A 16,395-nucleotide genomic window follows, 5' to 3' on the forward strand; every position below is an offset into this window, starting at 1 on the left:
CGAGTACGATCACCGTATGAAAACCGATCCCGAGTTTAAACGCCTCGTGGAAAGTTACCAGTTCATGGACCCGCTGAACCCGAGGGATAGTTTGTACGGAGGAAGGACCAATGCCACCTGTTTGCTGTACCAAGCCGACGAAGAGAAAGGAGAAGAAATCAAATACTTGGACGTGTGTTCGCTGTATCCCTACGTGTGCAAATATTGTCGCTTTCCCGTAGGGCACCCGCAATTGCTGACGGAACACATCGACCTGAAAAACATTCGACAATACGAAGGCTTGATCAAGTGCAAAGTTTTGCCTCCCACGAACCTATACCATCCCGTCTTACCTCACCATTGTCAAGGCAAACTGATGTTTCCCTTGTGCCGTACTTGTGCCGAAACGTGCAACCAAGACCAACCTTGTCAGCATAGCCAGGAAGAACGGGCCTTGACGGGAACCTGGGTCAGCGTAGAATTGTTCAAAGCTCTGGACATGGGATACCAACTGTTAGAAGTGTACGAAATTTGCCACTTTCCCAAGACACAACAATACCACAAGGGTGACCCTACTCAGAAAGGCATTTTCGCAGACTACGTGGATGCCTTTTTGAAACTGAAGCAAGAAGCCAGCGGCTATCCTTCCTGGTGTCACACTCCCGAAGACCAAATACAATTCAAAGAGAAATACTACGAACAAGAAGGCATCAATTTAGACCACATCGAGAAAAACGAAGGCAGGCGATCGTTTGCCAAAGTGATGTTAAATTGCTTGTGGGGTAAAATGGCACAACGACCGTGTTTACCCAAGACGGAATATTTGACAGAACCTTCCCGCTACTTCCAGATGATTCACGACAAAACCAAATACATGAAACACGTGGACGTCGTTCGAGAGAATTTGATCTTGGTCAATTACGAAGAAGATCTGGACTTTGTACAAGACGACCCTTTTGGAAATGTCATCATTGCGGCTTACGTGACAGCCCATGCTCGCTTAAAATTGTACGAAGCTTTAGAACTGTTAGGGGAACGCGTCCTGTACTTTGACACGGACAGTTGCATTTACATCCATCACCCGATTCAACATCACACTAACATCGAAGGAGACCGTTTAGGAGCCTGGACAGACGAGCATCCCGACGACAAGATTCTAAGTTTCGTCAGTGGCGGTCCCAAACATTACGGCTACGAATACCGGGACAAACAAGGAGAAGTGCACACGACGTGCAAAGTGAAAGGACTGACTCTGAATTATCGTACCAGTCGTGTGGTCAACTTTGGGGTATTGAAAGAAGCCTTGCAATCGGGAGAGGATGGAAACTTTAAAGTGACCACCTATCAACCGAACAAAATTGTACGTTAACCCACTCACCACATCGTCAGTCGACCCTTGGAAAAAGTCTATCAAATTGTATACCAGAAGCGAGTTCGACTTCCCAATCATTTCACCTTACCGTACGGTCACGTCGGTATTGGTCTGTATATAAAAAAGGAACCCTAGGCAAGATCGATAGTTTATTGTGACTACCAAGACCGAGCGAACAAGATGAATACTTTCAGAGAAACACAGAACAAGTTGTTTAGAAGGGCACAATTCAAGTGTGAGGCTTCGGAAGTGGAATGCGATTGTGAGCCTTGCGATGGGTACGATGCTGTACGTTGTGACCTGAGCGATGCCGTAAAGCATCATGGGAACTTTAGTGTCCCTACCCCTATCATGGAAAGTGATGCTGTGCGTGTCAAACCTGAGGGATGCGAAAGTGATGCCGCTCGTCCTCTTGGACATTTTACTGGGTTTCGTTTTAAAGGGGAATGTTCACCTTCACGTCTACCCCCTTACGGATGTCATCCAGCCTTGAACAAACTCCTGTTCCTGTCACCCAACCCTCATCGAAACGAACCTGTGAAAGACGAATATTCGTTTCCTGTGCGTTTGTCGGAATACTGCGACTTTGAAAATCGTCTTCAATCGTTCAAAGGAAAATGGCCTAAGTATCTGGGAGGACCGACCCCCGAAGAATTAGCCAGAGCCGGATTTTTCTACTTGGGCGAAGGAGATAAAGTCAAGTGCTTCAGTTGCGGTGTGTCACTTCACCACTGGGAACCGCAAGATTCGGCCTACCTAGAACATGCTCGATGGTCACCGAATTGTCATTACTTACCTTTAGTGGGACCGAGACATTGAAGTAACTTCTTACCATAATAATCTGTTCATGGATACTTTACAAGAGAACATTCGTGCTTTGCCTGTGGAGTTGAGAGAACGCATTTACCGAGAGCTGGTCAAAATACAAGTGAAACGTAAAGAACAATTGCATCCTTTACGTCACCAGATCTTTAACCACTGGTACCTGAATGGTATAAGAGAACTGATTCGTCAGAAATTCTTTCAATGGTCAGACATTGTTCAACACTTTGAGGTCGCTAATGATCGACATGTTCATAATTATGGTTACTTCGAGATTCACCTACAGCAATACATTGAGGAAGACAAGGTAAAGGATTACCAACATTTGTTACGTGGAATCTACTTAGCGGAAGAGGAAACTTCTAAACGAACTCTGACGTTTCGGTTACAGTATGCAAGATTTAGATTCCCTACTGGAGAACGAAGATCTCTGGCTAGAAAGTACGTGTATTGCATCCAAAAAAAAGAGAATATAAAAACCTACGACCCCTGAGGATTTGCGATTTCGTACCCACTTGTTTCACCACTGGTGCCAAGACGGAGGGCCTGTCCTGTACACGTCTCCGTCCTCGACTTCATTTCACTCCCCATCAAAAAATCTATAAAAACCTCAGACCCTTTCTCGTCTGCCTCACACAGTGTGAACATGACGTCCCTTCAGTCGCATCTTCCCGTCAAATTGATTCGTGCCTTGTATGGCATCAGTCGAGGAAAAAATCCACAAACACGAGCTCGTGTCTTAGAAGCTAGTCTCAAAGAAGTCTTACGATGGTTCACGGTGACGGCACGTCAATTACTCCAAGGAATCATTCAGATTCCTCATCAAACCAAACGCTTTTTCGATCGAAACAAAGTCGCTTTGGTCCAACTGGCCGATCCCCGCATCGACACTCAAACCAAAAAACAAATCATTTTGAAACCTGGAGGGAGCGGTACTCTAGGAGGGGTCATCATTCGCTCTCTCTTAAGATGGCATCCTAATGCCCTCAAAGTTATCCCCAAGACAAAAGTCCAACGAAGCCCCAAGAAGAAAAAGAAAAAGACCAGGTCCCAAAAAAGAACTTCTCCAGTGGCAGGACCCTCCTCTTACCAGACACCACCCCGGAAAAAGAAAAGAAGCCCCCAGAAAAAGAAACAGAAAAAAAGTCCCCAGAAAAAGAAAAGTCCACAGAAGAAAACTAGTCGCAAGAGAGGCACTTCGGCCAGGACACAACCTTACACTCGCAAACCACGACCTGCCACAGCGGTGACTGCGTCTCCGGCAACCTCACGTTTATCCACTTCTCCGTTGATGTCACCAGGAACTGAAGAGTACTTGGAGACGTTGATCACACCAAGAACTTCTCCGTTGATGACCCCCAAAAGAACTTCCCCAGTGGCAGGACCTTCCAATTTAGCGGCAGTGGCTGCTGCTCACAAAGTACCTTCTCCCAAAATCAAAGTCCATGAAAGATCGGGCATGTTACAACGTTTACTGGATTTGTCCAAGCAAGAACTGGCTCGATTTAGTCCGTTGCGTACCCCTGCAAGACGTGTCATGCCTGTCATGAAGTTGATACGACGTAAAGACAATCAGTGGCGACGCGTTCCAGTATAAAAAAGGCCTGTGACCAAGTAGGATATCAGTGTTTTTTTGGTGCTCCTGAAGACTCAAAGATGTCACCCTCCAGAAAACCCCAAGGAAAGAAAAGGAAAGGACTGCCACCACGTTTAGCCAAACATGGGGACCTGTTATCTGTCCTGTCCAAAGCTTATCCACCCCTACGAAAAAATCTCATTCAAACGGCCTCCAAAGAGGTCATCGATACCGTGTGCGAATGTTGTTTGAACGTTTTGAAAGGCACGATCCCTTTGTCCAAACACCAGAAACAATGCTTAGGCAAACATCGTCACGTTCTTCGCCAAATGGTTCAAAAGAAAATTCCCATTCGTCAAAAAAAGAAGATGTTAGTGCAACGTGGAGGTATTTTACCTCTCTTGTTAGGTCCCATACTGAAAGGAGTCTTGGGAACCATGTTGGGAGGACTGGGGGGAGAAAGATAAAAAGGCCTCGGAAGTTCCAAGATCTCAGAATCGACCCCTGACAACCCCATGGAAGGACGAAAACTAGCTTTAGTGCCTTACAAACGATGGATGGAATACCATCGGTGGCAAGAACAACGCACCCCGCATTTACCTCCCAATCCCAATTTGAGCGAGATGTCCCAGTTACAACACGAATTGCAATCCTTGATGGATCGCCAAGATTTGTCCGAAACAGAAAAATCACAAAAGTACGGTCAACTCTTGCAACGACTGCAACTCTTTCACCAGAAAGCTTTAGACGAAACAGCTCTACCCACTTTGAAAGATTTTAAGACCTTGATGAAAAGTCCAGCACCATCACCAGTACCAGTACCGGTACCAGTGGTCAAGACAGAAAAGGAAAAGAAGAAGAAGAAGAAGGGTTTCAAACTCCACCAGAAAAAGTACGCAAGTTAACAACACCACCTACCTCCAGAATTGGATGGATTAAAAAGATGATGGCCACCCCTTCTTCATCACAAGAGAAAAAGAAAGTGAAGACAGAAGTGAAGACAGAAGTGAAACAAGAACCGATATCCCCCGCTCAGACATCCTCCTCCTCTTCAACACCTATTGCCGGTCGCACACGCAAAGCCTTGCAATCCAAGAAAATACCCCAAGAGAAAAAGAGTAGCCTCTTCCAAGAGTGGGTGCCTTATTAACACACAAACACAAAAAAAATGGAAAAAGTCTTAGCCAGCATTTACTACGATCCCTCGCATCCTGCAGGTTACGCAGGAGTTCAAAAATTGTATCGTGCTGCCAAAACTCGACTGAAAAGTCTCCGTTTACCTCAAGTACAACGATGGTTACAAGAACAAGCTACCTATACTTTACACAAAACCATTCGACGCAAGTTTGCCAGAAGTCGCACCCGAGTGGAAGGCATCGATCATCAATGGCAAGCCGATTTAGCCGATGTCTCTCATTTGGCCAGCTACAATCGTGGCTACAAATATTTGTTTTGTGTCATCGACGTCTTTTCCAAATTTGCCTGGGTCGTGCCCTTGACTTCCAAATCGAGCAGCGAGTTAGTGCGAGCCTTACAACGGGTGTTGAAACAAAGCGGTCGTCACCCTCTTCGATGGCAAACGGACAAAGGCACCGAATTTCTGAACCAAGCTTTCCAAAAAGAATTAAAGAAACGTGACATTCATTTTTTTACCACCGAGAATCCCGAAACCAAAGCCAGCATCGTGGAACGTTTTCAACGCACTTTGAAAGAACGCATGTGGAAATATTTTACGCATCACCACACTCTGAAGTACATCGACATCTTACCGCACCTGGTGCAAGCGTACAACCAATCTTACCATCGAAGCATCGGACGTGTTGGTGTTTGAGCGTCTGTTCGGTACGTCTCCGACGAGGGCTGTCCCCAAGAAAAGTGGAGTGTTGGCCGTAGGAGATTGGGTGCGCATTGGCAAAACCAAACGCACTTTCGACAAAGGTTACTTACCTAACTGGACGACCGAATTGTTTCGCGTCACTGGACGAGTGCATGGCCGTCATCCTGCCGTCTATAAATTGGAAGACATGAACGGAGAAGTACTCAAAGGAACGTTTTATTTGCCCGAGTTACAACGTGTCACCAAAAAAGAAGACGACGTGTACGACATCGAAAGCATTCTCGAACGCAGAACCCGTAAAGTGGGCAAACGACGTGTCAAAGAAGTCAAAGTACGTTGGAAAGGATATCCACCCAGTTTTGATTCTTGGATCGACGCTTCGCACGTCATCGACTATAAAAAGAAGAAGTGACCATCATGCCCTTTCACACAGCAGACGCAGCTACGTCGACCACTCCTTCTTCACCTAGTTCTTCTGTGCAAGATTTACAAAAACAACCCTTGTGGGTGTGGTGTGGAGAACGTGTGCCTAAAACGCAAATCGTCTTTTTCTGCCAAATCTTCGTGGTGTATTGTGTCATCGGGGCAGCCATTGCCAATTTGAGTTTGCAACAAGGAGACAAACAATTGTGGACCATTTTATTGAGCATTTTATTGAGCAGTTGCATCGGTTACCTGCTTCCCAATCCCTCCCTGAAATTCTCCTCGAACGGGAACCCCGGGAACCTTGTGTCCAGTGCCAGTGCCAGTCACCACTCCAACCACAATCAGAACCCCATTTTAGACGGAGACACGCCTCTGACGTCCGTTAATAACCCCTCGGATAGCCACAGAACTCTGGAATTATGAGTCACCAAAACCAATTTTACTTAACCTTACCCAGTGATAGTTCCATGGAGGTGTTTCCCCACAACACGTTGTGCTGTTACACGGCCAAATTACCTCAGACCATCCCCTTAGATCACGAAGCCCATTGGGAAGTGGCTTTAGTAGAAATGATTCACCCGACCCAAGTCCTCAATGTCCTTCCCAATCAAAATTTTTTTGATGTGGAAGTTCATGACGAACAATTGCAACAGTACTTGGATACCTATGGCAAATATGACAAGAAAACCCCTGGCACAAAAAATCAAAAGTACACCACCTATCACTTGTTCATTCCCCCAGGCTATTATTTTAGTGGTCAACATTTGGTCAGCACCATTACCTCCAGGTTTAATGTCGTGTTTCTGAAAGCTTTGGAAAGTGTCAAAAAAAGTGTCACCATGGAATACCACAAAACAGCTCGTCGCTTCTTGATGAAATTTGACGGGAGTAAAATCCTGTCCATTTTATTTTGTCCTGAATTGTCTGACATGTTGGGCGGAGACATGGACATGAGAATGGTCATGACGAAGAAAAACGAATCACCCATCGTTTACGACAACGAGTCTTTTAGCAAGTTATTTCGTGCCCCGGTAGAACTGAACCAAGGACTGAATTTGATGTTTGTGTACTCCGATGTGGTGGAGTATAACGTGGTGGGACACACCTCTGTACCGTTACTGCGTGTCATTCCTTTCAAAGTGGATTCTGCACGAACGCTGACGAGGAAGGTGGAAACACTTATCACGTCCACCGCGAATTTGTCCATCCTCACTATTTGCCTGTCAGCAAGTCGTATTTGGACACGGTCAACATTACTATAAAAGGGGATTTGGGACAAAATATTCCATTCACCAAAGGAAAAGTCACGGTGAAACTCCATTTTCGAAAACGGTTTTCTCACGATTCGTAAGTAAGTCATGTATCCAGTGTACCGAGGGGTTGCTCGACAGCGAGGACACGGTTTAGGAGACATGCTGAAATCGGCCTTTCGTTCGGTGGCTTCGGTGTTGAAACCGATGGTGACACGCGGATTGCACGCCTTGAAATATGCGGCACTGACGCAAGGCAAAGAATTTCTCCAAAATGTCATCATCGACAAACAAAACCCTAAAGAAGCCTTCATGAGGGCTGGCAAAAATGTCTTGCTGCAAACAGGTAAAGACATTTTGGGCCGACGAGACACACCTATAAATGCCCTGCACGCTACCGAGTCAGGCATTCAGCAAGGACAAGGCAGAAAGAGACGACGCAGAAAACACCCTTTCACCAGACTTCAAGCGAGAAAGGCCAAGAAAAGAAGAACCGTTCGAGACTTAGACGTTTTCGATTATTGAGAAAGAGAAAAAAATGATGCACCGAGAGTCTTGCGCTTGTTCCAAAACGGAACTGGATCTGTTTGCCATGCCCCCCACCATGATGACCATGCAAGAATCCCAGTGGGTGGAATTTCATCCCGTCTCCTCTTTGACGGAATTAGCTCCCATAGAGTTTGAAATCAAAGGACAACCCGAAGATTACATCGATCTGAATAGCAGTTACCTGTATTTGAAAGTGAAAGTGATCAAAACGGACAACACCAATCCAGGAGGCGATGCTAGAGTAGCTCCTGTCAACAATTTCATGCATTCCTTATTTAGCGAAGTGGACTTGTACTTGAATAACAAACTGGTCAGCAGCAGCATGGATACTTACCCATATCGTGCCTACTTGGAAAATCTCTTGACGTACGGAAAAGAAGCCAAGAATACTCATCTGGATGCTTGCGTGGTATGGAAACCTGACACAGCAGGTGTAGGCACGTTTAGCGACACAGTCCTGACAGAAGATGACAATCCTCACAATGTGGGGTTTAACGACCGTCGTAAGAAAATTCTGCAAGGGCGAAGTTTAGAACTGATGGATCGTTTGCATTTGGACATGTGGTTACAAGAAAAGTATTTGCTCAACGGGGTGGATATCCGTCTGAGACTGAATCGTAGCAGTGCCACTTTCCAATTGATGGCCCATGCCAACGAATACAAAACTATCATTCAAGAAGCCCGACTTTACGTGCGTCGTGTGGAAGTGTTACCTAAAGTGGGAAACGACGTCAGTCAGACGTTGAGCAGAACGACTGCCAAGTATCCGATACGACGCGTAGAAGTGAAAACGTTCACCATTCCTGCTGGACAGCGATCTATGATCGAAGATCATCTGTTCCAAGGACAGTTACCCAAACGTTTGATTGTTGGTATCGTCAGGAATTCAGCCTTCAACGGAACCCACGATCAAAATCCTTTTGAGTTTCAACATTACAATGTGTCCAAGATCGAAGTCAGTCACGACGGCAAGACCTTGTGTACCCGACCCTTTGAGCCCAACTTTGGTGTCGCAAAGAATTATTTGAGATCGTACTTGTCCCTGTACGAAGCCACGGGACAGTTAGGAACCAATACCAGTCACGGTATCACGTACGAGGATTATGCAGGAGGCTATGCTTTGTGGGGTTTTGATTTCACTCCAGACCAAGGCAGCGACGAGGGACATTTCCATCCTATAAAATCCGGGCAGATTCGTGTGGAACTTCAGTTTGCAAATCCACCTCCAGATCACACAGTGAACGTCATCCTGTATGCAGAATTTGATAATACCATAGAAATCAATAGTTTGAGAGAAGTCATTCTAGATTACTAGAAACCACGGAAGACTGTTATCCCTCTTTACCTAGTGGAGAAACTTTGGACATGAAATGTGAGGAGACCGTAGAAAAAGAACAAGTGATCATGATGAAGTCGAGATGGCCAGAACAAGAAGCCCATTTAGTCTGCTGTTTTGCCAAACACTTGGTCGACAAAATGACGGAATTGATCAAGAAAAATTGCTATGGATGTCAAAACGATCATCCCAGTCAAATTCAACACGATAAATGCCTGATGTTGAGCCAAGAAGAAAAATTGGACGAGTATCTGGACGAAGCTTGGAGTCTCATCTCAAACAAAGACGTGTTGCACCAGTGGTATAAAGACTTGCGTGAACATTCTTGTCCACCATTAACCACTCAAGAGATCCATCGTATCGAAGCTCTCCTGAATCAGAGTGAGGAAACAGAACGAATAACCGTTTATTCGTCAGACATTTTCAAGCAAAAAGTCAGGATCGAATTGACGACTTATTATTACCTGTGAAGAAGAAGAAGAAAAAAACACAAAACAATGGATACCTGGGAACTTTATTACCTTTTGAACCACAGTTCGTATACGGCTTCTTGGAATCCTGTCGTCTGTGCTAAAGATGAACTCCCTCATCGCAAACCTCAAGACCATCAAGCTTACGTGATCAACACGGACGACAGTCATCTCCCAGGAACCCACTGGGTAGCCGTCTACTTTCCTCAAGAAGGATGTGTGGAATATTTCGATTCGTACGGATTGCCCCCTTTGGAAGACGATATCATCGACTTTATGAGAAGAAATGCTCAAACCACCCGATTCAATAACGTGAAATTACAAGGCACAGATTCCTTGGTGTGTGGACAGTACTGTGTGTATTTTCTGCATCATCGCAGCCTGGGCTATTCCTTAGAACATTTAGTGACTCATTTTGATCCTCGTTCTTCTGCTAGAAATGATGTGAAAGTAGATCGATGGTTTTGTGACCATTATGCGTATCTTTTGTCTCAAGCTAGGAAACGTAGTGTCCATCAATGGCCTAATGATTTCCAACAGTGGAAATCACAATTTCATTCACAACGTTGTCAGCCCTGTTCAAAGTAGATTGTCCATTGAGAAAAAAATGTTTGTGATTTGAAAAAAATTGTTTTATGTTATAGTGTTGGATTATTGTTAAAAAATGTTAGAGTTGTTGTTGTTTAGTGTTAAGTGATTTTTGAATAAAAAAATGTTGTGTTATGAAGAAATGCCTTTGTCTTTTGTTTAGCTATAAGAATGTTGGATTGATGCTCTTTCATTTCTTACTATCCCTCTCATGACACTCACTGAACGTTGCGACTCGAAAACCGTGTGGGGGATGTTTTCCTTCACGTCCGCGCTTTGACTTTAAGAACCGGGGTTGTTTCCAGTCTAACCATCCATTGTCGACTCATCCTCCTACGAAGATGTGCTCCAAACTAGCTAAGCTCAACGAAGCCTACGTGAATTTGCATAGGGTCAGACACAGTCTGATACCGAAGCCAGAAGAAATAGAGAATGTGAGAATGCTAAAAATCACTGAAAACCTGATAGAAGAGCTCTTCAGAGAAGAAATGAACAGGGAGAAAGAAGAATGGACAGAGAAGTACAGACTTCAGAGACAGCAGCAACAGCAGCAACAACAACAGCAGCAGCAACCTGAAGCTGACAGAGGCTTTGTCGATTGTCGTATCGACACCAAAGAGTTCTTCTTCTCTTTCCGAAGAAGCAGACCTATCGCCAGAAAGTCTATCCTCAGAGGACATCGCATTCTTAGAAACTAAAAAGAATGCCATAGCAAACAAAAAAAACAGCCCTTTTCAGGGCTACCCAATACTCTAGAAAAGAAATAACTATCGATTTGCCAATGTGTAGGTAGAGTAGTGTGAAAATAAACACTAACTCTTTTTAAAAAAATGTGAGGGTATGTGTTTGTGTGTTTGTGTGTTTGTGTGTTTGTAAGTGCTTAAGTAAGTTGGTGTGGATAGTAGATTAAAATAATGCTTTTTGGTGTTTGAGGTGTATATTTGGGGTTAGATTGGATTGCTTTGAGTATGTAAATAGTCTATCGAAGTGATTTATAAAAAATTTTAAAATAGTGATGGGTAGCATAAAAAAGTGAGTGAGTGTTTCTTTTAGGTCCGCGCGTTGTTGTTTTTTTGGTTATGATCTAGGTAAGATCAATTTTATGTTTTTAGGGGATGTTTTCCATCACGTCCGCTCTTTCAGTATAAATTGAAACTCGCTCGGCAGTCTAGCTACCCTTGTTGATTGATCAACACAAGAATGAATAGCAGAATTGTGAAACTGTTAGAACTCCAGATGCACCTGGAATATGCCAGGCGCATAGTAAATGAACTATCAGCGGAGGCTATCGTAGAAGAAGCAAGAATAAAGAAGGAAGAGGAGGAGAGAAGAGAGAGGGAAGAAGAGGAAAAGAAAAGAGAAGAGAGGATGTCATACAACATTCCCGAGACAGAGGATTGGGGTGCTGAAGCGAATCATCCCGCCTCTGCACTCTCAAGACAAAAAGTAAAAAGAGACTGGAGTCAAAGATGCGTGTGTGGCGCCAGGCCAGGAAGGTGCAACCATTAGATAGGTGCATCAGGAGTTCAAAAAAAACAGCCCTTTTCAGGGCTACCCAATACTCTAGAAAAGAAATAACGATCAATTTGCCAGTGTGTGTAGGTAGAGTAGTGTGAATATAAACACTAACTCTTTTTAAGATAGTGTGAGGGTATGTGTTTGTGTGTTTGTGTTTGTAAGAGTTAAGGTATGTTAGTGTGAATAGTAGATTATGGGTTTATTTATTGTTTCTTAGCGTATGTGGAGAGTATAGTTTGGGTTATATTATATGAAATGAAAAAGTAGGGTGATGTTTTCCTTCACGTCCGCGCGTTGTTTGGTCATGATCTAGGTAAGATCCATTTTATGTTTTTAGGGGGATGTTTTCCTTCACGTACGCGCTTTAAGTATAAGAACCCACAGTATTCGTCGTTCAAACCATTCTGCAAAGAATAAAAAGAAGATGGCGTCAAACCAAATGGACAAAATACAAACCTTGCAAGACGTTTTAGACAACTTAGGAATAATGGAACAGATGCTAATAAGACTCGTTGAAGACTATTATTCCTATAGTCCGCATAGAGTAAAAATGGAGATTAACAACTTAAGAAAAGCAAAGGACAAGATTAGTGGTGTCATGAAAGAGATAAAGGAGGAGAAGGAGGATGAAGAGGAAAGAATAAGAATACGCAAATGGAACGAAAAAATTGAAAAAGAAGAAGAAAATGAGAAGAGGAAGAAAGAAGAAGAGGAGGAAGAGAAGAAAGAAGAAGAGGAGGAGAAAAAAAAGAAAGAAAAGAAGAGAAAGAGTGTTGGAGATAAAATAAGAAGTTGGTGGAGGAAAAGAAGAAATTAGAAGCAGAAGAAGAAGAAAACCCAAAGGCCCTTTTCAGGGCCCCCATATTTCTCGAAAAGAGATAGCCTTTCCATTGCCTACCCCTTTTTTATTTTATTTTATTTTATTTTATTTTTTTTAAAAAATCCCATGTTCAATTTCCCTTGACGCTATACAGTCCCACCCTGTTTAAATTCCTTTGACGCTATACAGTCCCAATTCCCATGTTCAATTCCTCTTGAGGCTATATCGTCCCACGATTTTTCTCCATGTTAAATTTCCATTGAGGCTATATGTTCCCAAGGGTGTTTTTAATGCTAATTCCCATTGAGCCTATAGTATCCCACTTCACTACTAACATCAGACAGTCTGGCCAAAGGTTCCAGAGCTTTACATTCATAAATCTCATGTTACAAATGAAACCAAAGCTACATGAACCACTTTGATGCCATAAACACAATCTAATATACGATTAAAGAAAACAAAACCTCTAATGTACAACATGTTAGGCATCCATATAAAGACCGGACATTGATGAAAACGGGGGAGCTGCAATAACTCGATGACTCTTATTCCATAATACTGTTAGGTGCATCTTTCATGCAAAGCTCATCTGAACAGCAATCACACTGGGAAATTAAGACAAGCATTAATCAAACTATTAAAATTCCTGCATTTATCATGTTGTGTACATTCATAACGTATCAACAAGTCAACTTGCTTTAAACTGCATCTTTCATCTGTCGGTTTACTGCCAAAGTTAGCATAGTGTAGACTTGGTGTCCAAGGTTGTCAATACACCAAAATGTAAAATCCTGATGTTTGAATAGGTATCTTACTATTAAATATTTTACGTGCATAGAACCAGTCAAGTGGTGCAGTAAAACAAAAGGCTAAATATTTTGAATAGTAAAAGAATCTATTTACATATTTCTATTACTGAGATAGTAAACTTCAATGCTGAAAAAGATTTAAACTGATGAATGGATGCATGTGTGGTTTGTATGGCAATCCAAAGCATAAATTCTTTTCATTATTTAATGTATCAACATCAACGAAAAATTATTTCGTTATTCGATTCACCAATGCATCTCGAGAAGTAGATAGCACTTGTTGATATTAGTTCCTGCTATGAAATCAATGTTGGTAATGTAGGGAACAATTAGAAATAATGCGATTTCATTTATTTACTTGCCTTTATAAAGAACCTAATCGAAGTGCTTACTATTTAATCAAAGGATAACAATAGGGTATTCACCACAGTGGACATTTTTATCTAATAACTCAGAAAGTTAATAAAGTCGAAAAGATCTCATACATGCTATCCTTAAATGATGGATTTAAAAATTATGGATAATGCTCACCTACAATGAACTGGAAACTAATTGGGGACCGAAAATAATTATAAGAATGTTCCCATGTCCACTACATTCCAGATCAGTATCACGTGACCCTGTATAACCAATCACAATGCAGGGAACTCAGTCAGCAAACCTGCAAATTTCTCGCTATGTAAGTTTGTCAAATGACCTTTTTCTTGCTTATTGACTGATTCTCGAACTCCAGCTAAACACGTCTTTCAATTATTTCATAAGTAATTCACTGATTCTCGAACTCAAGCAAAAGACGTTTTTTTACTTATTTAATATGTAATTCACTGATTCTCAAACACCAGCTAAACATGCCTCACAATTATTTAATATGTAATATCCTTCGATGAAAGATTTGCCAGGTATCGATGGAGAAGAAATTTTACGGCAATTTTGTAAAATATGTTTGAATCAACGTACCTTTCTTAAATTTTATGAATGACGATACTTACAATCTCCACTTGTAGCCTTCTAAAAACGTGTTTAATGTATCCATTAAAACGTCGTAGCTCATTTTTTGGTCCTTGCTCAGTGAAGAATTATCAATACGCCGAAGCTGTTGAACAAAACTCTCTACTTTTGTCTACAAGTAAATGAATACCTAATTAATTAGTTGAATGGATGAAGGCAAACAACGTTACAGTTATGGAGCATCAAGTATTCAAATCGAAATGTATACTCCAAATACCATTGAAAATTATACCATTATTTGTACACAAATTTAAAATCGTCTAACGAATTTCGATGGTGCGATGATAAAAGTGTTGAAAAGACGAGAACGTACTCGAACCGAACGAGGATATATATTTAGAAAGAATATATGGACTATACGAATATACGGATACAATTTTTGTGAAAGACTTTTAATAGCAAGCATAATTTCATCAACATGAGCTGTGTTTAGCTACAGAACTTCAATACTGGAGACATGAAAATAACATTAAACATTTTATGGAGACCGATGACCATTTACGGAAACAAAGGACAGGTGTCTGAGACAGGACTATAAGTTTGTTAAATTCACGAATCATTATCAAATATTCACAGTCTATATGTTTCTAGTCTTTAATATAAGGTGGCATTTTGCACGATCTTCGTCATATCTTTAAGTCTCCAAATATTTCCACATCTCTCTCTCTCTCTCTCTCTCTCTCTCTCTCTCTCTCTCTCTATATATATATATATATATATATATATATATATATATATATATTCGTCCCTACTGAGATTCGAACAGGAGTTTGCGTGTTATGGCACCGATCTCCTTGCCTGCACATACCTAACACCTTCCCACACCAACCCACCTGCGACAATGCGTACATTCCTAAAAAAGTATGGAACATAGCCAGTCTGATATGAGCATTCCTGCGTAGCAGACACACTCACATGCCGACCAAGTAACTAAACTATCATCCAATATATGGTCACTCCCGATTGCTATGATAGTCATCAAGGCATTAAGTAGATTTTGCATGCCCTGATTTAAGTCAAAGGAATTCTGAATGACCGTTTATTAGGTAGGATTTTAATTACTTAGTCGGCATGCCAGAGTGTCTGCTACGCCCGAGTGTTCATATTAATGACTATATTCCACCCTTCTTTGAGGATGTGTGCATGATGCATAGGTATAGGGAAATATGCATGGAGGCATAGCGATTGGTGCCGTGACCAGTAGACCTAGGATCGAATCACAGTAAGGACGAATTTCAAATTTGTCTATCCTGTATATAGTTACAAAAAGTTTTCCAATATTTCGATCTATTCGTGCTCCTTATCAGTAGAAGAATCAACTTACAAAAATAAACAAACATATAACACATGCCGAGAATTTTTAAAAAGAAAACAAACAAAAATCGAAAAAGAAAATTCATTTCCGTGTTGAAATGGCAGGAAGATTTACAATGGAACGAGTTCAATAACGAGAGCACAGTCAGATGAATAAAAGTATAAGAATTGCAAGCTACATGATAATTTTGGGCTGGGGTCGGAATATATTGACAAAGATAATGATAGATAAGAAGTAAGGACGATCCGCTTATAGATTGACAACCAGTGAATTCGACAAGAGTTTATACTTAACCTTTCTACTGTCAAACATGTCCAAACCTAAGGACTGTAGCTTGTCGTTGAAGGTATTAACTCCCATCTGCGTGCTGAACTCAGGAGAGTTCTCCAATCGCCAGGACCAATAGTCCGCAACTACAGACTCAAAATCAGAGCCTCCCAGCACCCCTGTGATTGATAATTTGTATAATCTTCAAATTAACTCCGTATAAAGATCATGACTCATGAAGATAAAAATGTATGAATCCATTATCTTACATCTATGTTTAATTATAGTTTTTACCTCTGTGTAATGGACACCTATCCATAGTATAGGGTTGAGGTAGTCGCTCGAATTTCATACATACATACATACACACATACATACATACATACATACATACATACATACATACAGAGAGACAGACAGAGAGACAGACAATACTGTATGCATATACGTATT

At 41.9% G+C, this 16,395-nt stretch overlaps 1 protein-coding gene across 1 annotated transcript in view; it reads right to left on the reverse strand.

The window, feature by feature from the left end:
• LOC149799228 (uncharacterized) overlaps positions 1-16,395 on the reverse strand; it is a gene marked incomplete at its 3' end in the record, with an annotated part of 135,746 nt that overhangs the window by 53,964 nt on the left and 65,387 nt on the right. Inside the window, exons 3-4 of the mRNA XM_089958169.1 lie at positions 15,970-16,121; positions 14,342-14,472 (exon numbers count right to left, since the gene is read on the reverse strand). Coding sequence (XP_089814295.1) covers positions 14,342-14,472; positions 15,970-16,121 — 283 coding nt within the window. The remainder of the gene's footprint in view (positions 1-14,341; positions 14,473-15,969; positions 16,122-16,395) is intronic.

The sequence above is a fragment of the Sinohyriopsis cumingii genome, chromosome 5, assembly GCF_028554795.1.
Source record: "Sinohyriopsis cumingii isolate HCF-2022 chromosome 5, ASM2855479v2, whole genome shotgun sequence".
Taxonomy (NCBI): Eukaryota; Metazoa; Mollusca; class Bivalvia; order Unionida; family Unionidae; genus Sinohyriopsis; species Sinohyriopsis cumingii.